Genomic DNA, 22,371 nt, shown 5'->3' on the forward strand with positions numbered 1-22,371 from the left:
TGTCACCATCTGTCTTATCACAGTATATATCAACTATATTCCCCTTCCCCGAAAAGATACAACTTAAATGAAAGTCCAGTATCACTTGCCATAAGTAGAAGGTATGTGTAAATACACGAAGATCACAAAACAACACTATTAAATTCTCCATAAATACTCTTGCCTTCCAGGCTCTAACCCTGATGCTTGCTTGCTTCCTCAGGCACCCGCATCTCCCCCTCCTCCCCTCCCTCCCTCTTAAAAAGAGAGTTCAAGTATCTGGGAGGTAATGTGAAAGCTATTCTGGACCCAAATTGAGACTCTCCATGGCACCCATGAACAAAACCCATCCCACCATGTGGGTCTATGCTGTTGAATACAGACCTGGTCTCCTCCTAATTGACCTGCAGGCATCCCATACTTTGCAGGCCCTCATCTGGGGCCACTCTGGTATTTATAGATCAAGTTCATTGCCTTGTCCTTTCCAAAATCTACCAGCCCCCCCATTTGGAAATGACGCTCTGTTTGCCGGACTATTCTGTTACTTCTGGGTGCCTAGATGCTCCAGGTTTTCTCAGGAACTGTCTGTGGAGGCTCCGCTCTTCTGTCTCATACGTCTTTCATCCCTGGTGCAGTGCTTCAGAGCCAACACCTGAGCCCGTGCAGGGTGCTGGGCGCCATCCGCATGCCTGTGGTGACCTTCTCTTTCCCCTTTAATGTTGGCCTCCCCTTCCGGCTGTAAGGCCATTCTTCTCTGCAGAGAAAAGAGAGCTCCAGCAGGCATGGCTGGTGGCAGGTGATCTGCCCCGATAGCATTCCCTTCTCTCCCTTGTTCTGCTTGTTCCAGCTGAAAAGTGCGGACAAGGTCCTTTCTCCCATCCCAGAGGCCTCACTTCCTCTGGCTGCCGTGCAGGCCCTGGCCCTCCTACTCCGTCCTGAGTCCATCCCCCTCCTCTCTATTGTTGGTGACCAGCCGGGTTTCTTTGTTTCCCAGCCCTTTCTTCCGAACTGAACCCATTCCTGCTGGTTCCTGCGTGAGAGATTCCCATCTCCCCTGAGTCACAGCGTTCCCTTCACAGTCTCAGGCCCTGGGAACTCACCCCTCCTGTTTATCGATTGTTAGAAACCTGTTCTCCTAAAATCCAGGCTGCGTGTCTCCTCCCTCTCCTGTTACAAGCTCTCAGGTGATGGGAGCCCTTCATCCTGGGGCCCTCATCGCCCTCATCCGGTCCTCACCACCACCCAGCAGCTGGCTCTTCCTGGAGTCCGGAGTCAGTCACTACGGGGGAAGTGACACTTTCAGCATGTCCCATGTGTTTTCTCAGGTTATGCATTTAGTAGCGGGGGACTCCCTGCAGGCCTGTGGCTGGCCGAGTCCCCCATCACACTGTGCCGCCCTCAGGTCTGCCACTGCAGAGGGCTCCCCGGAAGCCCTGATTCACCCCGTGGTCTGGGAAACGCCTCCCTGCAGGATCTCTGCGTTCTCCCTTTTTCTTTCCTGCCCCAAGTGTTTCTCTCTGTGTGCTCCCCTCAGGCTCATGCTTTCCTCATAAAGGAAATAGAGGTACAGCTTTTCAATGGAAAAAGTAATTTCTCCTTCCATCAAGGATATTTCTTGGGGGGGGGGATTTTTTACATCTGTGTATGCCCCATTATATGTGTCATCTGACAACAGTTGGATTCCCTCTCTGAGCTTCAGTTTATTCATATGCAAAATAGAGCCAATGATAGTACCTACCTCATAGGTTTTGAGACCAAGGTAAAATAATGCCCATAAAAAGCACCATTTTTTGCCCTAGCTGGTTTGGTTCAGTGGATAGAGTGTTGGCCTTAGGACTGAAGGGTCCTGGGTTTGATTCCGGTCAAGGGCACATGCCCAGGTTGCGGGTTTGATCTCCAGTAGGAGGCGTGCAGGAGGCAGCCGATCAATGGTTCTCTCTCATCATTGATGTTTCTCTCTCCCGTCCTTTCTGAAATCAATAAAAATATGCATATGTATTTTTAAAAGGTACCATTTAGTGCTTACATACGCTGTTCAAACACTAGGAGCTTGAGCGTCATCCCTGCCCCCAGCAGCAGCATTCATGAGGAAATGCAAGTGGAGTAACTTGGTCACGATCACACAGTTGGTTAGTGGGACTTACTGACCAGGATTGAAACTCAAGATTTCCACAAACTTCTTACTCTTCCCACCACACCCCCCGTGCTTTCAGATCCAAATAGACCTAAGATCTAAATCGGATCAGGGGGTGAAGAGAGAGGCCAGTTCCGGGCAGATTCACTGGGAGTCTCTAGAAGTAGAGATGTTGTGGCTCCGCTCTGCCTTGCATGGGCTGATCAGTTCAGAAGCTGTCTTCCCACCAGGCCTGCGGGCAGAGCTCCACGCCCCCTTGCAGAAGAGGAGGAGATGTAGGCTGGTGGGTGTCGGCTCTGCCGCGTGTTCTACGGACAGCAGCCCCTTCCTGTCTAAGCAGAGTCAGGCAGTGGCTGTTAGCCAGATACCCAGGCTTAAGGTTTACAAGAAAATTCTCAGCTCTATCTTTCCAGCAGCATGCTTTAATTTCAGAGCATTAAGTTCAAACTGTGGCATTTGAAAACAAGAATAGAAAAGCTGTTTCCAGACAAATTATGTGCATCCCTTGGCATACCCTCTTTCAGCTGCAAACAGATGTAATTTTTATATTGGATGCTACTGTGTGCTTGGAGAAAAAACATTTTTGAGTGAATCAGAATTTGACTGACAGAACTATGATGAGAGGGACAGCTTGGCCTTGAGTTTTGCTTTGAAGCCAGGGCGGGAGTATGATATCTGTGGGACAAGCTTCAGGGTTTGGAGGGGGAAATAAAAATGGGGAGGGTGGTGGGGTCAGCCAGCCTGCAGATAAGCCCAGCAGCCCTAAGACCTCAATCCCGCTGAGCCTGGGGTCTCTTCCTCTGTGCTCTGGGAGTCTCAGCTCCATGTGACTCCTGTACGGAAGCCTGAGCAGGCCTAGGGGCTGCTACTCGGGTGCACAGGGACGTTCATTTACGCGTAGGGATGTCTTTCATCTGGACTGTGTGGACTCTCTCACCATCCTTACTCAAGTTGATGCGGGGCCCACAGTGACAACAGTCATAGGGGCTCCATTGACTTGCTCCCCACACATAGTGAGCCTGGCACTGCACTGTTATCCCCAGCCTCTGTCACTGTCTGTGAAGTGCGTGCTTCCCCATCTTTTGGGCGAAGAACAGGCAAATCAGAGCAGTTGAGTAGCAGGTTCAAAGTCACATGGCTACCTCCCACAGAGACCTGACTCCCAAATGTGCCGTCTTAACCACTGTGCCTTGAAGCCTTTACCTCAAAGAGGGTGGGGGTGGGTGGGGAAGGAGGGCTGAGGTAGAGAGGGGGTGTTGAGAGCAGAGAAGGGGCTTGAGGGACTGGAGTGGGATTGACTGAAGTAGGAGGAGGCAGGGGTGGAGAGATCACTCCTAAGTCAAGGCCTGAGGCCTCCTCCTGTTCATTCCAGACCCTGGTGAAAAGAAGGTAAGTCTCTGTACTCGTCCTCTGGCTTCCAGCCCAGACTGGTTTGTGAGCTGTGTCCTGGCCCCTGGCAGGCCGACCCCCATCCCCGTCTCCATAGAGGGCAGATACACAGAAGGTCAGCCCCGCCTGAGCTCCTTGTCTCCCGGCCCGGAGTACCTGGTGTAGCGAGAGGGCTCTGGTTGAATGCCCGGCCCACCTGTCCAGGTAACTGCTCATGCACAGCACCCCCCATGGAGGTTCACTCACACCCCGTGCTTCCCTCGCAGACCAAGTGTCACCAGTACTGGCCCGATCCTCCCGATGTCGCCGAACACGGCAGCTTCCACATCCGCTGTCAGTCAGAGGACTGCACCATTGCCTACGTGTTCCGAGAAATGCTGGTCACAAACACCGAGGTGAGCGGTGCCCTGACGGTGGGTGGTCCGGGCAGGCAGTTTAGAGGCAGGTCTAAGTCAGCAGCCACTGTGGTCCTGGGAGAGCTGTTCTTGGTCGGCTCCCCATTTTCACCTGGTAAACATTTCAGTAAAAGAGCCAGAACAGTGTTCACGCAGCACTGTTCATATAGCCAGCAGGTGGAAACAGCCATGTCCATGGATGGATGAACAGATAAACTAGGAGTATAGTCGTATGATGGACTATTATTTAGCCTTAAAAAGGAAGGAGATTCTGACCCATGCTACAACATGGGAGAATCTTGAGGACACTTTAAGTGAAATAACCCGACACTAAAGGAAAAATACTGTCTGATTCCACTTACGTGAAGTACCTGGAGGAGTCAGATTCACAGAGACAGGAAGGAGAGCGGTGGCTGCCCAGGGCTGGGGGGCTGGAGGGCTGGGGAGAATGAAGAATGCATGTTTAATGGGTAAATAGTGGTGATGGTTGTACAACATTGTAAATGCACCTAAAAGCACTGAAATGTACGCTAATAATGGTAAACTTCACGTTATATAAATTTTTCCCATTACCAAAAAAAAGAGCTACCGTGTGTGGCCCTAATAGCAAGTGCTGTAGGAACAAGTGGAATGAACTCCCGGGTGGGGAGGAGGGGTGGGCAGATGAGCCTAGAGGGTGGGGGTGGGAGTAGGTGAGGAGGGTGGGCAGGAGTTGGCAGGGGCCCTGCAGGGCTGTGCACGGTGGGTAGAAAGAGCATCAGGAGACAGAAGTACCCGGGCTGGAGGCCGGAGAGGGCCGGGTCTTCCTGCCCACCCTCTGGGTTGACTGACCGAGGCCAGTCTGCGTCCTCCTCAGACCGGGGAAGAGCACACAGTGACACACCTGCAGTACGTCGCGTGGCCTGACCACGGCGTGCCCGACGACTCCTCGGACTTTCTGGAATTTGTGAACTACGTGAGGTCCCTGAGAGCGGACGCTGAGCCCGTCCTCGTTCACTGCAGGTACTGGGGCTTGGGTTGGGTGTGTGTTTTTCATATTCCCACTCCTCGGAAAGGCCTGGAGAAGGTTGGCAGACGTCAAACCCACCTGAGTCCCACCAGATTAGACGTGCTTGAACAAAGCTCTGTTGACTATTTCTTTACGGCGTCAGGAGATGTGGAACTTTGGGAAGCATAAACCTCCGAGTGCAGCGCAGAGTTGAAGAGGAGAGTCCCTCCCTCTTCCGCCTGCTCCGAGGCAGCTGACCTGCAGGATAGATGTGAATGAGATGAGGGGGTGGGGAAGGTTCTTTCCTTTGGTTTTAAGCGCCAGGCCTCCGACTCCCTGAGGAGAGGCTTTGTCAGCCAGTTTAAGAGCACCCTGAGTGTGTGTTCCGGACCCTGGAAGGCCGGGGAGGAAAGCTCCGTCTGAGTAAAGGTGGGACTGGGGAGGAGCTGAGCTGGGCTGTGCAGAAATGCTGGCTGAGCAAATTCCAAGTCTCTGCTCCTCTCCCCACAGCGCTGGAATAGGTCGAACCGGTGTCTTGGTCACCATGGAAACAGCCATGTGCCTCATCGAGAGAAACCTGCCTGTTTACCCTCTGGATATTGTCCGGAAAATGCGAGACCAGCGCGCCATGATGGTGCAGACATCAGTGAGTGGAAATCCAATAGTAAATATAGTAACAGTGGCCGATGCTCCCTGAGCGCTTGCCCTGGGCCCGGCCTGTGCAAAGGGCATGGCAGGTCAGGTGACCGAGGCTTGAGGGGACTGAGTCGCTTGCCCACGGTCACAGCTTGTCAGGCTGAGCTACTCCACAGCACACCGCATCTGGCCCCTGCCTTTCGCTGCCTCCACTTCTGCTGCCTCCAGGGTTTGTTTCCTGCCAACCACTCAGCCAGGGAGCTGCCCTGGTTGCATTCTGCATGGTGACCCCCTGGCCCATCATTTGTCCATGAGAAGTAAGCACGGTCACCTGAGGGTCCCCCCCCCCCCTACCTGTTCCAAGATGAGCCTTTTGGCTCAGAGAACCTTCCACATGGCCCTCCTCCTCCTCCGGTGTGCTCTCTCCCACGTCTGTCACGCCTGGGGACTTGGCACTGCACGTCTCCCAAAGAGGAAATCCTGCGGTTTTCCCCAGAGCTGTAAGAAAGGTGGGGGGGTGGAAAGACCCTGATTCAGGCCCCCCCCCCCCACCTACCAGGCAACCTTTGAGTAATCCCTTAACCTCTCTCCCAGACTCAGTTTCCCTATCTGCAAAAGGGGGGGGGGCATTCCATATTCATTCATTCATCTGATCATTGCGCAAAAGGAGAGACCCGAGCCCGTATGTATGGTGGGAGAACTGGACTGACTGGCCAATGATAAATCTCAGAGGCATTGGGGGGGGGGGGGGGCACGGGAAATGTAAGAACTCGGTGGAAGGGAAACAAAAGCCGACACTTCAGAAAGTCAGGGAAGGCTTTCTGGGGGAGGGGCCTCTGAGGCAAAACCCCCGGGAGAGTTAACGAAGGAAGGAGGGGAACGCCATGTTGTAATCACTCTGTACCCTCTCACAGGCTCGTGGGCAGCGTTTATAAGATTGCTCTAATCATTGTGAGCTCTCGTAGTTTTCTATTCGTTTGTACCCACAGTCTGGTTAAGAGAGAGAGAAAAAATCAGGTTATTAAGGCTGTTTTGGACCCTGTTCTGTGGAGTGGAAGACCTCATTGCTGGCTTAGAATTGTTCAAGTGCATCATCTGGGTAACTTTTCCAACTGGTGAAGCTCAGTCTCAGGGCTTCCTTTCAGCCTGTACACATCACTCAAATGCACGTTTCTTAGGTGTTTGCTAATAGAACCATCTTCTTCAGAGCGGCTTTCAGTGGCTCTTCTTTTAAAAGAAAATCCAGATCCTCCCCCACCCCCCCATGGCCTGGTTCTGGCCCCCTGTGTGGTCCCTCCTTCCATGCCCAGGTGTCCTGGGCCAGCACCATGAGCTCTGACCGCAATTCTCAGAATGGGCCGTTCTCCTCGGAACCTCCACACCGGTGCCTGCACTGGAGTGGCCAGCCCGCAACAACCATCACCCCGCCCTGACTCCTCCAGACGGCCAGTTCCTCCCTCTGCCGTGGTTCCCTGACACTGTGCCCGTTTCACTCTGGGAACAGTCCCCGCCCCTCATCTTGCAGCAATAATGGGGTCACAGGTGTGTCTTCTCCACCCTTCCCCTGGCATGTAGCACAGGGCAGGCCTGGCCAGCGCTGGAGCCCAGAGGGTATTTATCAGATCACCCTGTGTGGGCGTGAGGGACTGTTTGTGGGGCTGCTGGCAGGCTTGACGGCTGTCTTCTCTTTTCCAGAGCCAGTACAAGTTTGTGTGCGAAGCCATCCTTCGTGTTTATGAAGAAGGCTTGGTCCCAATGCTGGATCCCAGCTAAGGCAACTGTGAAACGCTCATTCCTCTTTCCGAGGGCATCCTCCGAAGGACAGACCTTCTCTCTGGAAGAGCAAGAGGAACCTGCAGGCTGTGGTGTGGGAGAGGAGAGGGCGCGTTGAACCCAAGCACTTTAAATTTCTATGAAAAAGGAGTCGTGTACATAGGAACTGTGTAGATACGCATGCGGCGGTAGCATCATTTAGGCCCGGGATTCCTCCGGAGAGAAATGCGCAAAAGGGGGTCTCCGTTTGGGGCCTGTCCCGATGCCTTCCTCCCCAGGCATCACCATGATCCTGTCAACCATCCTTGGGCACTCGAGAGGGGACGCCAGCAGCGCTGTGACCTCCCAGAAACAAGACGGTGCGGCGATTTGGAGTCACATGGATGCTCTGCGTGTATATGTGTGTGCAGGACTCTAAAAGCCGAGCTTTCTGTGCTTCCAGGCCGAGCTGAATATGGAATGGCCCCCCTTTTGCAGGTAGCGGTCACGCCCTATGCTAAGGAAACCGAGATGGATCTGCCCAAGGGCAGGGGGTGGGCTTTCCGGCTGAAGGACGAGCAGTCCCTTTCCTGCCTCCCTTTCCTTCGTCCCATCACCCTGCGCCTCTGACTTTCTTGGTCCTGAGAAGGTACCCAGAATGCCCCGCTTTCTGCCTGCCTTCGTGGACCTTCTTCAGGTCCACACGCGGTGCCTGAACCGGGTTAGTCCTTTAGGTTCGGGTGAGTTTTCAGTTGAGACTCGGAGAGTGAGGATGTGGGGTGTTGTCTTGGTGTCTGGGTGTTGGTGGTCGGAGCAGGTGCTGCTCGCCTCTGTCCGCCTCTCGCTGAGCTGTCGGCGCCCAAGACTGGAATCGTCAACTACTGAATCTACTACATGGATTGCTGCTACTTCAAGCTATGACACTTGAAGCATTATCATTTTCCTGAGGGGAGACAGGATAGCATCTAAATATTCGGAATCTTTGGCCCTTCTGAGGAAAGATCTTCTAGCCATTGCACATGGGAAAGCCAGCTCTAGATGGCTGCCTGTGGGTGTGGGTCAATGCGTGTGCACCCATGGCTGAGTGTTTCTCAGGATTCCTCACTTCATTCAAATGACAGTGGAGTTTATGTAAAGAATGAGTCTCTGTATAGAACAAATGTGTGCATTCACCCTCGGTTACAATGGTCTCCATTTCATTTCAAAGGAGAGGATCAGACTATCTGAATATAAACACGAGTTGATGTTAATTTATTCTAAGTGCGCCATGATTCTGATTGTCCTAAAGAATTCTGCCTTTGTTAATACTGTGTTCCATTTTTTTTAAAAATCTCTGACAGGATTGTAGCAAATTATTATTTAAGGAAAATAAACCACAAAATAAATTTAATGTGGTGTGTTTAAGTAGCGGTTTTTATGTATTCAGAAGAGGAAGCTAAGGCGGTTTCTTAATGGGATTTATAGAAAAAGGATGCTTTTCTATTATAGTGCACAGAAGTGAAGCCATTTTGATGTCTAAGCAAACTCTAGACCAATTGAATAGTTTCCTGGTTGCAAGAGGAATAAAGATCTTTATCTTCAGACCTAGTGTATCTACTTGCATACTTCCCATCTTTTCCCCACCATTATTCTACTGCTAAATGGCAGCGGGGGGAGGGAGGTGTTATTCCGTGCTGTAACCCTGTACTGTGGAACAGGTGACCACCTGAGCCCCATCCTTGTCAGCTTGGTGCCAGGCTAGCAGGAGGAAGCAGGAGAGTAGAGTGAAGCAGTAGGAAATTAGGTTCCTGGTTCCACTCATCCATAACTAGCTCCAGGCCTGGTCACTATCTCTACTTCCTCATCTATAAATAGGAGAAATAATACTGAGGACTTGTAAGTTGACGATGAATTTTCATCTGCTGGAATCTGACACTGCTGTGGACAAATTACGTGGCAAAGTTAACTTATCAGTGATTTGCCCCAAATCCCATGGGACAGAAGTAGGGTCGTATGGGTTTCTATAAGATAAAGTTGCTTTTCTTCTGGAAAGAACAGAAGTACAAAGGAATATCATACCTTCATTCAGTCTGGACTCAGAAAAATTCTGTCCGCAAAGCACCAAAAAAGGAGGGGAAGACAGAAAAGCTGATGTAAATTTAAATGCCATCAGGATATTTAGCAAATCATTATCATCTGATAAAAAGGCATCATCATGTCTCCAAAAAGCTTGAGAAGTCTAAATGTGTTTACAGATTTGTATTTTATGTTAATTGTTTAATATGGTTGCAGAAATGTTGTTATTATCACATAAATTTCTAAGAAGCTTACCAAAGGTTGCAGCTAGCCTTTTTCTGCCCCTGTGCTGGCCATTAATTCAGACCCAGCAGATGTTATCAGGAACAAAAACCACAAAATACTGGGGATGCACAAGATAAGGGGATTACCTAAAGGGGCAAAATATTGCAAGTAAATACTGTAGATACTACTGATGAAATTCTGTAACTCAAGATTTCTGCTCTACCACCTTATACACTTAAGAAATTATACTTAAAAAGCCTTTTTTTTTAGTCCTAAGCGAAGAACATCAAAATCAGGATCAGTATTTTGACTGGGAACGTGGCTGGTGTGAACGAAGAAGACATTTACATTCTGCATTCTGACGCCCTCCAGAAGGTCTAATTTAAGTGCATCTATGTGCTGACTTCATCAAGACGGGAGATTCCTTCTGGTGTGGCCCATTAGAGCCAGCACTTAGTGTTTTGACTTTCCAGAAGAAAAAAAAATATATATATATATGTTCAACTCCATTTGGATGGGGGTGGCATGGGGTGGTGGGAGGAGTATGAATCACAAACTTGTGCTGGTCTTAATTCCTACCACAGTAATTTATACCTAATATGCTTTTAGATTAATGTAGATGGTATTGCTGCTATGTTGCTACTTGACATTTTTTGTTGCTTGGAGGTTATCATTCGAGTGCAAGCAGCAGGCCTCTTCATCCTCCAGAGGCAACAAAGAAGCTGCATCAATGCGGAAAGATCTCAAGAGGCAGGTCTTGGATTGAGACCTAGACTAAGGCAAGACGTGTTGCCCTCTGCCTCAGTATGGAAAAGGGGAAGGTTGGCCTGGACTGGATGAATTCTTTGGTTCTTTCAACATTTACCATGCTATGAGTCTATATTCCAGAGATTTGAAATTAATCCCATGTAGCTTCTGGAGAGAGATGTATCATATTTCTGTGACTTGTCCCCAAGCGATTGTCCCTCAAACCTTGACGCTGTTGAATGCAAAGACAAGGATTGCCACCTCTGATTCTTGCCATCCTTGCCATCCTACTCTGAGTTGAGACTCAGTAAAGATGGCAAAAACTCTGACCTCAGCCTGAGGAACCAAATACGTGGGATTCTGATGGCCGGACTGCCTGCCATCTTAATAACTCACATTCTGTTTGGAGCAACAAAGGATTTGTGTTATGTAGTTTTATTGAAAATTATATTAATTGACCAGCAATATTTTTTCTGTAAATTTGGAATGTTTTTCATTCATACCTGTTCTGCCAGTGATTCTACTGCAAACAATTTGATTACTATAAAAACATTCAAGCTATGCAACACTAGCATTGTGTGTTGACATTTTTGTTCTAATAATTGCCTTGATTTCCGGAAGTGTTTTCTTATTTTGTTTGCTTTCTTTCAAGTAAATACTAAGTCTTTGAGAAGAATGCTCTCCACCCATCTCCACCTTTGATCTGGTCAGGGCATGACCATGTGCAACACCTGTCAGTCTTAACCTTGTGTGGATAGTAAGTTCTGGGTCAGAATTAGGTTCTGCTCTCAAGCCAGCAATAGCTTACACAAAGTATAAGGTTCTTTACCCTCTATCATGCAGGGTTCTCAGGGTGTCTCCATGATCCCCAGGTCCCAGCTTCCTTCTGACTTGTTGCTCTGCCATCCCCAGTGTGAAGTTTCTACGTTGAGGTCCATAATGAGCACGTTCTCACTACAGCCAGCAGGATGGAGGGAGGTGGGAGAAGAAAAGCAAGACCCCCTTCCCTCAGGGTGCGTCATCGGGATGTTGTACCTCCCATTGATCAAAACTTAGTCACAGGGTCATACCTACTGCAAGGGAGTCTGGGAGAGGTAGTTCTTATTCCAAGAAGCCATGTACCTAACTGAAACTCAGAGGAGTTCTGAGAAATAAGGAAAGAATGTGTTTGAGGGGCAAGAAGTGGTCCTGCTGTAGTTCAATCCTTGGGTCACCTTTCTTGCCTCACATAGAGCTCACTCTTTGCCTCAAGGTAAGACAATCCAAAGTCCATCCAGGTAGAGCATGAAGCTAAAGATAAAATCACCTTTGGGTAATTTGTGGTCTCCTTCAGGCTCTGGGTGGCTTCTTGTGGTCTAGTGACCTATAAACTCAAGACAAAGTTATCTTCTCCCAACATAACCCTTAAACAGTAGTGAAGCAGCAGGCAAACAGCCATTGAAACCTCCTTCGTAAGAGGGGAGAACAGGAAACAGCGCTCCAAGTGGCTGTCAAAGGCCACTGCACAGGAAGAGTGAAGACAACTGGCAGGCCCACCAGTCCCTTGGAAAGCCTCCTTCCGGCCCCTCCCGCTATGGGAGGAACTCCTTGTCCATTGACCACATCTGAGGTGGGACCTGCAGTGGGAGGACTTCTTGGGGACAGCAGTTTCCGTAGCCTGCTTACTCTCGAGGCAGTTTTGGAGGGTTCCCAGGGTTGTGTTTTCTTTGCCAGTAGAATTTCCTCAAGTACCTACAGCTGAAGATCTGGTCTAGCCTGGCATTTGGTGCCTCTTCCTCAAAGGCCACCTGAAAGGGGACCTAGGGTGGGAGGGAAACACCCTTTGTTTGTTTGTTTGTAGATAGTCTTATTTTTAAATTTTGTATTATGGAATATTTCACATTTATACCCAATTAGAGAGATTATAATGAGCACTTTTGCAACTTTACCCAGTTTCAATGGCTAGCATTTTGTCAGCCGTGTTTGCTCTAAAGCACCCCTCCTTTCTTTGCCCCATAGTTTTGGGGGTGGTTTTCTCCCTCTCTGAGACAACGCCCTTAATCTGATCTTTGGATCCACCTGGTCTGCATGCGCTGGCAGGGAAGTCTTGGCATCGATTGCCAAGGCTGCCGAGGCTGCCACTTCAAGGCCACTGCCCTCAGAGCTGCAGTTCGGAGAACAGGCATTTCTACGCTTCAGAAGCTTAATTTTGAGTTCAGGCTGCAAACAGTGCCTCCCTTATCAAAGCAGGATCCCCTCCCATCTCTGCCGAGTCTGGCTGGCTCTAGCCCCAGTTCCTCTCACTTGTGTAGGACTTTGTGAAAAGCAACAAGGAGCAAGTCATACTTTTTGCATCCTCCCCCATTTTCTCTATTGTCATGGCCTCAGCAGCATGTGGTCCATCCTCCAAGTTACCGCAGATGACAATTTCATCAAATGTTGAAAAAAGCAATTATGTAAAAATGCAATTCTGTTCCTACCATCTGCTGGCCTGCCAATTCCACTAAGCCAGTGCTACATTTTAGATGGTATTTGTAGCATCCCACATTCAGGTATCAAATTCTGAATCCAAAAACCAAAGTAAAGGTGTCTGGAGCAAAATAGAAGTTTATTTTCTCTCAGATAAACACCAGAATCCAGAGCTGGTAAGGTAAACTGCAAGGTCGTCGGCACCCTGTTCCTCCAATCTGGTGGCTTCACTATCCTCCACATACACTTTCTACCTCATAGTCCAAAATGACTTCCAGTTCCACCCAACACATCCATATTCCAGCTGGAAAGAGGAAAAAGGAGACAGAAAGAATGCCCCTTCCCTTTAAGGTTAATCCCTAAAAGTTGCATAGATTTGCACAGTTAACTAAAACTTAATCATGTCAAGATCCAGAGCTGGTACACCTAGCTGCAAGGGAGTTTAGGAAATACAGTCTTTATTCTGGATGGCACTCTACCCAGCCAACATTTAGGAATTTCATTACTGAAGAAGGGGAAATGATTATGAGAGCACAATCAGTAGCCTCCCCTGCAGATCTGCTAAAGGGCTGATTTATGAGGCGTTACCCTTCCCAAGACCCAGAACACAGGAATAAATGTAATTATGCCATTTAAGCAAGGCTGAGCCACTATCTTGAAGTCTAACACTGACAGCTCCAAACAGGATCAGCACTCATCTATGACATAGACTAATAACACAAACTTTACCTCTTCTAGAAACCCCAGGTGCCTACCCAGTCCCATCCCCAAATTATACAGGTCCACCTTCATCTATGGCCACCCAGTGACCAAAACCCATGTATCATTTGCTGGTTAGTCCCTAAACCTCTTGATTCCTCTCCAGTCAAAAAAGGTTCCAGGATTTCTCCCAAAGCCGGCCCAGGGCTTCCAACATCATTGTCCAAACCAGAGCCAGGTAAGAAGACCTGTTGGGGTGTGGAGGAGGTCTGGGGAGAGATGGTGGCAATGAGGACAAGGTGAGTTGTCTTAGTCTAGACATTTAAGAAGAAGAAGTGATGACTTGATAACTGATAGGCATACAGAGGGAGGAGCCAAGGATGGAGCCAGTTTCTAGGTTGGGCAACTGGGTGGGTGTCAGTGCCACAAACTAGGCAAACTAGGTGTGGGGAAGATGATGAGGTTGTTCTTTGAGACTGAAGTCTAACGTTAGGGACACACGTGTAACCAGTCTGAGCAATCTCACCCAGCTATGTCTGAGTGTGAAAATTTTAGTCTTAAAAACAGAGTAGACATTTCTGGGTTCTGAGCACCCCAATCGGCTCCAATAAATGTCTTTTGTGCCATTCTTGTTTACATTTTCATCCACTCAAATGATTTTTGTAATCAGATCTGGTCCTTAAAATAGCCTGTCTGGGGTGAACATGCAGTTGTCTTAGTCTGCTCTTGCTGCAGTAACAAAATGCCATAGGCTGGGGGCTTAAACAACAGGCATTTATTCCTCACAGTTCTAGAGGCTGGGAGTCCAAGGTCAGGTGCTGGCAGATTCAGTTCCTGGTCAGAGTTCTCTTCCTGTTGTGCTCAACCCATCACGGGGACCATGCCCTTGTAACCTCATGACCTTATCTAAACCTTAGTACTTCACAAAGACTCTACCTCTAATGCCATCACATTAGGGGTTAGAGTTTCAACAGGATTCAGTCCATTGCAGGAAATTCATATTTTATCATAATTCATATTTATTCATATTTTATCATTGTAACCAGAGGTCCAGTTCTCTCTGAACTTCCTTCCCCACCCTTACTTTGTCTACCTGAACTCTCAGGGGCCTCCCTGTCCCCTCCAGCCCCACAGGCAGGCCAGATGAGTAACACAGTACTTCTAACAAGGGGGCAGTATGCTGGGACCAAGGAGAGGTCCCCAACTTTGGTCCCAATGTTGGCCTCTGCTGATTGGTGGTCTTGGCACAGGCACTGTATGTGATTTTCTTTAGTAGTGTTCCACTTTACCCTGGCCCCCTCCTCCTCCCTGGGGTAAAAGGGGACATGCCCTCCTTTAGTCCCCATCAACAGTACCCACCCCAACCCAGTTCCTGAGTTACACATCCCGTCATTCAGCCAGGTGGCTTATGGGCAGCCTCACATTTTTAGCATCTCTGCTCCTCCATAGATGACACATCTCCAGTGTCCCCTGTACACAATGGTAGTACTGACCATGCCTCCTTACACAGACCCCAGAAACCATTAAGTTACCTTTTGCACTGCCCCGGAGCCCCATAGACAATTCATCATTAGTTGATGGGTTTCTGGCCTAGACTGAAACCCTGGGTCCCACCTGAAACTCCGCCAATCTCTCACTTGTTCTTTGAGAAATGGGTCCATGGTTTCTGTTGTCTTCCAGAACTCAGTCACAAACCCAAGATTCTGAATGAACAAACATTTGCTGAAAATAAGCCTCATGCCTTGGAGTCTTTTAACTTGTATCCTTCTTTACCAAGAAGACAATTGTGAATAAAGAAAGGAAATGTCTTTCTCTACTCCACAAAAAGAATGGGTGGGCCCCATGGAGGAATGTGGTGCCTCTACCATGTGGGGTCAGTAACAATATCAAGAGCACATCTCAGAGCTGGTCTCTATAGATTCCACTTACACTGCCCCTAAGCACAGAGCATGCCACATGAACAACTGGCACCACTGAGGCCCGTCCTGGACAGAGTTGGCTCTGCAGCTGCCACCCTCACCAAAATGAATCTACACAGTCCCTGCTGCCTGGCAGCCCTGAGCTCTGCGACAGCTGCTTCTCATTGGCAGAGCCTAGCTCATGTGCCCATGCCTAGCTGCAAGGGAGGCTGGAAAAGCAAACGTGGCATTTTCTGCATTTGCAATGGGAAATGTAGGAGGTGATCTCTGCCTCATGTGGTAGAATCATTTCCAAATTTAAAAGCTGAATGACCCACACAAATGTTGTCAATAGTCCACTCCTTTTGCTAGCTGATATATTTCCCATACTTCTAAAATACAACAGTACTGCTACCTGACATAGAACAACCATTCTTTATACAACCAAAATCTGCTCACCCTTCCCAAAAGGGGTCAACCAGAACTCCTATCAGTTACAGCTCATAGGAAATCCTGGATATCAATTCTTTTTCTATTCGGTTATAATCCTATCTCCTTTTCCTCTACTCTGTGGACTACATTACATATGAGAACTGTGAGCATAACTTGTAAAACAGTAAAGGAAAAAAAAGAGGAAAGGAAAATTAGATAAAATATTTAAAAATATACATGAGCACAGCAAGAAGAGACACAACAGAAGCACCTGGCATTGCCCACAAGAAGAGTGCTATCTGGACTCTGTCCAGAGTGTGAGGTCATTCTGACCTAAGCCGTTGGGGCTCCAGTGAGGAACTTAGCTCTTAGATTCCACTGAGACCAGGTGCAGGGTATTGGTTGTGAGAAATCTACTGGGCAAAGGCAGGAGGTGTGTAAATGAGAATAGGCTCGATGATAATCAAGGCCAATAAGTCATGTTTCTAAACAAAAAAGATGCTATTTATAAACTAACCACAAAAACTCAGAAACTTGAAACAGAAACAACTGATAAATGCCTAGAAAAACACATTCTAAAATAAATATGAACATTATAGTCCTTCAGCAGTCCTTTGTTTCTGGTATCAAATCCAGATTGTCCTCAATAACAAAAGCTCTCAGGAATTCTATTTTTGTCTTATGTAGGCATTGTCTAAAAGCACAAAGAGCTGATCCCTCCTCCCCAGACACCCCCACCTCCAACCGCCTGTAAATTGGCCTCCCCCACAAATTCTTCTTACCATCAAGAATTAAAAAAAAAAAAAATGTTCATAGCAGGATTCTTCATGATGGCCAAAAAGTGGAACCACCCAATGTCCATCAATGATGAATGATGAGTGGATAAACAAAATGTGGTCTATCCATACAATGGAATATTATTTAACCATAAAAAGGAATGAAGTACTCATACATGTTACAATATGGGTGAACCTTGAAAAAATGTTAAGTGAACAAAGCCAGACACAAAATGATTCCATTCCTATGAGTTGTCCAAGAGATAGAAAGTAGATCTGAAGTTGCCAAGGACTGGGAAGAAAGGGAATGTGGAGTGACTGCTAATGAGTGTGGGGTTTCTTTTGGAGGTGATGAAAATGTTCTGAAATTAGACAGTGGTGATGGTTGCGCAATGTTGTGAATATACTAAACACCATTGTATTATACTCTTTGAAATAGTGAATTTTATGGTATGTGAATTTCATCTCAATTTTTAAAATTGCAAATAAACTAAACTAAAAGAGTGTCATCAGTCCCCAGGAAGGAGAGTTTAAGTTGTTCTGAGGGGTAGATGGTTGCAGACATCAAAGCCATAACATCTGCAGACCCACCCACCCAATAACTCTACTTCTGGGGATCTGATGTACGGGAGTAATTTAAGGGTTTTGTGTTTTGATATCAAGACAGTTTTTTAGTACGCTTTTACAGCTAGGTATTTTTATAATAGTGAACATTTGGGAACAATCTCAATGCTTGTCAGTCTGAGTCTGGTTCAGTGAAGTTTGGTGCATTTGTGTTATAGGTTACTATGCAACTCTGAAAGTTGACGTGGGAACTGTAGACATCCCCACACACAGAGAATCCCTGATGTTTTGGTAAGTGAGAAATGCGGGTTACAAATTCAGGTTACTGACTCTAATGTTAGATAAAGTCGGTATAGTGTGGTGGCTAAGAATAAAGATCGTGGAGCCAAATAGCCTAGATTCAAATACCAACTCCTCACCATGACCAGTTAAGTTCTTGGGTGAGATACCTAACCTCTCTGAGCCTGTGTTCTCTAACCTTTCTGTGCTTTTCTGAGTTTCGGTTTTGTCATCTATAAACTGGGAATAATAATATTTACCTCCTAACATCATTGTGAACATTGAGTTATTATGTGGAAAATTAGACCATTCATGGTGTGTAAGTGTTGTGTTGGCTATTACCATGATAGATAGATGATAGATATAGATAAAAACAGACAGGAGAGAGAGGAGATAAGGGAGAGGGGAGAGAGAAACACAGAGAGAGAATAGATCAAAGATAGTTATGTAGCCCTAGCTGGTTTGGTTCAGTAGATAGAGCATTAGCCTGCAGACTGAAGGGTCCTAGGTTCGATTCTGGTCAAGGGCACATGCCTGGGTTGCGAGCTGGATCCCCAGTAGGAAGCATGCAGGAGGCAACCAATCAATGATTCTCTTTCATCATTGATGTTTCTATCTCTCCCTCTCCCTTTCTCTCTGAAATCAATAAAAATGTATTTTTTAAAAAAGATAGTTATGTTGATGATGGCAAAAAGTCAGGGAAGTGGTGCAGAATGCCAGTATGTTAAGAGCATCTATCCCTATGGATAAAGTTGTAGGTGGATATCCTTTTCTTTTTGCTTATTTATATAGTCTAAGATGCTGTCACAAACATGTGTTACTTGTATAATTTTTAAAGTCTGGATTATTGCTACTAATGCATGTATCTATATATATAAAAGCCAAGCGACCAGAACGACCAGAACGACCAGAATGATTGGTCGCTATGACACACACTGCGGCCGGCCAACTGGCCTGATGGGGGCGGGGCTGGCCAGCCAACCTCCCATGGCCCCTCACCCCCCACACCCCCGTTCCACTGGTCCGGCCCCCGATTGGCCCCCTCCACCCTGATTGGGGACAGGGCCAGCAGCCAACCTCCCAGGGGCCCTCCCTCTGGCCAGCCAGCCCCAATCTGCCCTGATGGGGCGGGCCGGCCAGATCCCACTCATGCACGAATTCGTGCACCAGGCCTCTAGTATTAAATAAGTGAAAAACATTAAACTTGGCAATGAAATTAGATGTAAGAATCAGAGCCTCAAACTCCTCCTTGTGTCAGGAAGGATTCTTTTGATCTCAAGTGACAGGAACCCAACTCAGATTAGTTTAAACACAAAATGGGGACTCCTGGGTGGGACAACTGCTAGATGGAAGGACAACTTCCGGAAGTAGGGCAGCTCAATGGAGGGATTGGATTCTTGGCTCCTTTTGTTTCTGCTTCTCTTGTCCTTCATTATATTGGGTGTCTTCAAAGGAACCTGATAGATAAATTGCTCTTTCTCACAACTCCAAAGCCAGGAAGGAAAAGAGAATGTTCCCTCCATTCCCATTCTCCGCTGCTCAAGGGAGCATTCTGATTGGCCCAACTCCATTTAAGTACTCACTGCTTGGACCAATCACTGCAGCCCAGGAGTTGGTCAGTGAGCCACAGACCCTCCCTCACAAAACTTGACCACTGGGCTCAAGAGTGGGATACAGGGACAGCTCGCATAGAAAGGAAGAGTTGTTCTAAACTCAGGCCACACCCTACAATAGACCTATCACTGGCCAAAGCACCTGACATGCTGGCCTCATTGCATAAATGCCTGGAGAGTGTCCAAAGGACGCCCCCAGAGACCAAAAGATTCTGAGTTCGTGCCTCATCTTACTCAAATTAAAAGTGTATTATCTCAAGGACCGGTCTTCAAAAAAGATAGAAAATCTTTCAGTCCATTTCCACTTGGATTTAAGTTGACATCAAAATGTCTTCTACTAGTTAAGGTTGCAAATGTGGATTAAATTGATACATCAATTTGGAATTCAGACCACCATAAACACAATAAAAAGGCAATCAGGAGACCGAGAAAAATATGTGTAACAAATATGACAAATTCAAATAAGAGATGACATTTTTAGCTTAAACTTGGCAAAAGTAGTCATGTTTTTGGAGAATGTTTAATGACAATTTTGTGGACAACATTGCAATAAGGGAAAAGCCTAGAAAGAACGTCAACAACAGAAACAGCCTTTAAAAGGCCAATCTCATTCATTCTTTCTTCACATCTCTGAATTCATCGGCTCCCTTCATTTCAATAATTATATCTTCCCTAGAATTAATACGTGGCCACTTTTCAAACCTGCCTGTTCTTTTCTCACACTGTTCTGCTCTGGCTTTAAGGCTTAAAGCATCTGTTCTTCATTCATTGCTTCAAAAATTGTAAATCTGCTTGTTATAAGGTTTCTTTCAAATTGTTTTTATCTTCCGTTCTTGGGGTGCAAGGTCTTTGATTTATTGTAGTTGCTGACTGGGTATGGTTTTATTGCTCCCGTGGGTTTATAAATGTTTTGCAAGTCCATCTTTGTCACCTTTCTGTGAATGCCTACAATCCCTGACCGTGAAAGTGTCCCTATCCCAAGGCATCATGAACCCTCAGGTCCCTCCCCCGAGACTGACCAGTTCTGGACAAGTTTTTACATTAAGGTCATCACTTAATGTAAAAGGAATCCCCATTCATTCAAGTGATAGGAACTCAGACCCCACCTCGGCACCTCGGCACCTCGGCACAGGGCCCAGAGTCGGGAGGGGTTTTTCTGGTCCTGCTGCCACAGTGAGGCAGCCTCTGTGACAGGCAACGCATTGCCCTCTCCCTGAAAAAACAGAGCCCCTCATCAGCAGGTAGGAATCTCTAGCCTCAGCCATCTGGTTTTTTATTTTATTTTTTTTAACCACTGGTTTAAAAATTTTTTTAATTGATTTTTAGAGAGGGAGAGAGAGAAACATTGATGTGAGAATGAAACATTGATAGGCTGCCTCCTGCATGCCCCTTCCTGGGGATCAAGCCCACAACCCGGGCATGTGCCCTGACCAGGAATCGAACTGGCAACCTTTTGGTGCACGGGATGACGCCCAAACAACTGAGCCATCTAGCCGGGCCCAACCACCCAGTTTTAATATCCTGTTAGCCCCTGCCCCCAGCTCTACCATGGTTGTGGCACAGAAATTCAGGACTCTCCTGACATCTAAAGAGAGAAATGGGCTTGGATGTTTTAAGATGAGGCTGGGAGAAGCAAACAGAAAGCTTCTGGCCTAAATAACTTCTTAGATTTTCAAAAGCAAATGACACGACCCTGTGGAAAACCTCAAACACCTCTGCATTGAAAAGAGATTGGGAGGAAAGATCCCCAAATGTTAACCGAGCCGGCTTTAGTGTAGAGGAAGGAATAACTTTCTATTTTTCTTTATTTCCCACATTTTCTATCCCCTTTACCTTGGAAAAAAGAAGTAACAAAGCCATTGTTAAAAGTGGCTTTCCAGTCAGCTAGCAGGAGGTCGCTAAGGTGACAGCAGAGGACCACTCCCTCCTGTCAGAGGTTGGGTCCAACCAGGCAGCTGCAGGGAAGGGCTGAGCAAGGCCCGCGCTCAGAGGAGAGGGGACCAGGTTGGAGTCCCAGCTCTGTCATGTGTTTGCCGGACCATGGACGTTACATCTCTCCAAGTCTCCCTTTCCTCCGCTGTAAATGGAGATTTGTTCAACAGCTCATTCATTCCACATTTTTTTATTGAACACAGGCTATATGTGCTTGGCGCTGTTGCGGGGCCTGGAGCTACCACAACGAACAAGGCAGACACTCACTTGAAGTTCACGGTCCAAGGCAGCCCTGTGCAATAGAACTTCCCTGGATGAGGGGAGTGCTGTGCATCTCCGCTGAGCACTCGAAATGGGACTAGTGTGACCGAGGGACAGAGTTTTTTATTAAGTGTCATTAAACTCAAGAAGCCACCTGAGGTTAGTGGCTACCATACTGGACAGCATTATAAAGAGCAGATAATGCCTCCTGCCCTGAGTCCTACAGTTTGTGCGAGGGTCAAAGCCGTGTGAAAACAGAGCTGTGGGTGTCCACAGATGTGAGGATATGTCCTGCCTCCCTCGGACAGAGCAAGCTGCAGGAGGAAACTCAGCGATCCCCGTGACACCTGACTGCTGGCCGGCTCCCTCTCTCCTGCAGTTGGCCCTGAGTCTCCAGCTGCTTTCTTCCCATGGTCCGATATCGGGAGTTTCACTTCCCTTGAAACAGGTCACGGTCAACCCACGTGGTTTCATTCCGCACATACCCACTCTTCCCTGGCCTCCCTGAGCCCTTCATTCCAGATCAAGCTGGTTTCCTAATGAGCCGAGAACACAGGCCTGGAGTGACCTTGTTCTTTATCTTCTCCTGACAAACTCCTTTCTAGCCTTGAAAACTCAGGGTAATTTTGCCACAGTAGAAAAAAAAAGTATATTTAAAAAAATATACAGGGTGGCCCCCCAAAAATGTATACAAACTTTAACAGCCAATAGCTCAATGTTGAAATTGCAATGTATTGTAATGAGCACTGCCTTTATAATTACTCCAAGTATGTGTATACATTTTTGGGACACCCCATATAACCTCAGGGCAGACATCAACTCCACGGGAATGTGTTTCCTGGATCGTCCACCTACTGGATTGTCCATGAAGGTCAAAGCTTCCTTTCCTCTCCACAAAGTGGTCCTGAGTCCCGAGGCATATCTCAATGGCTTTGCATTTCCTGACTCTAATCCCTATTAAATGCTCGGTTGCATTTCTCTCATTTGATTCTCAGAGAACCCAACATCCTTTAAATTCTTACTATAAACTTCCTTTTCCGTTCATGCTAATGGAAGCTGGTTTCTGTTACTTGAATCCAGAGAGTCGTCATTAATGCATGAGCCCTCGCTCAACTGGTATCACAGCACTGCCTATGGGGGTGCAGACAGGCAGAAAGCACCAAGTATCT

General features: G+C 47.4%; 1 protein-coding gene across 11 annotated transcripts in view; it reads left to right on the top strand.

Moving 5' to 3' along the window:
- The window catches only part of PTPN3 (protein tyrosine phosphatase non-receptor type 3), a gene marked incomplete at its 5' end in the record, with an annotated part of 101,378 nt that extends 92,524 nt beyond the window's left edge, over positions 1–8,854 (top strand). For all 11 annotated transcript variants that reach the window (XM_079790554.1, XM_079790551.1, XM_079790550.1 and 8 more), the window contains 4 exons: positions 3,769–3,897; positions 4,754–4,899; positions 5,396–5,531; positions 7,217–8,854. In XM_079790554.1, coding sequence (XP_079646680.1) covers positions 3,769–3,897; positions 4,754–4,899; positions 5,396–5,531; positions 7,217–7,294 — 489 coding nt within the window. In that variant the 3' untranslated portion in view covers positions 7,295–8,854. The remainder of the gene's footprint in view (positions 1–3,768; positions 3,898–4,753; positions 4,900–5,395; positions 5,532–7,216) is intronic.
- Positions 8,855–22,371: the final 13,517 nt, after the last annotated feature.

This window comes from Cnephaeus nilssonii (assembly GCF_951640355.1).
Source record: "Cnephaeus nilssonii genome assembly, chromosome: 14".
Lineage (NCBI taxonomy): Eukaryota > Metazoa > Chordata > Mammalia > Chiroptera > Vespertilionidae > Cnephaeus > Cnephaeus nilssonii.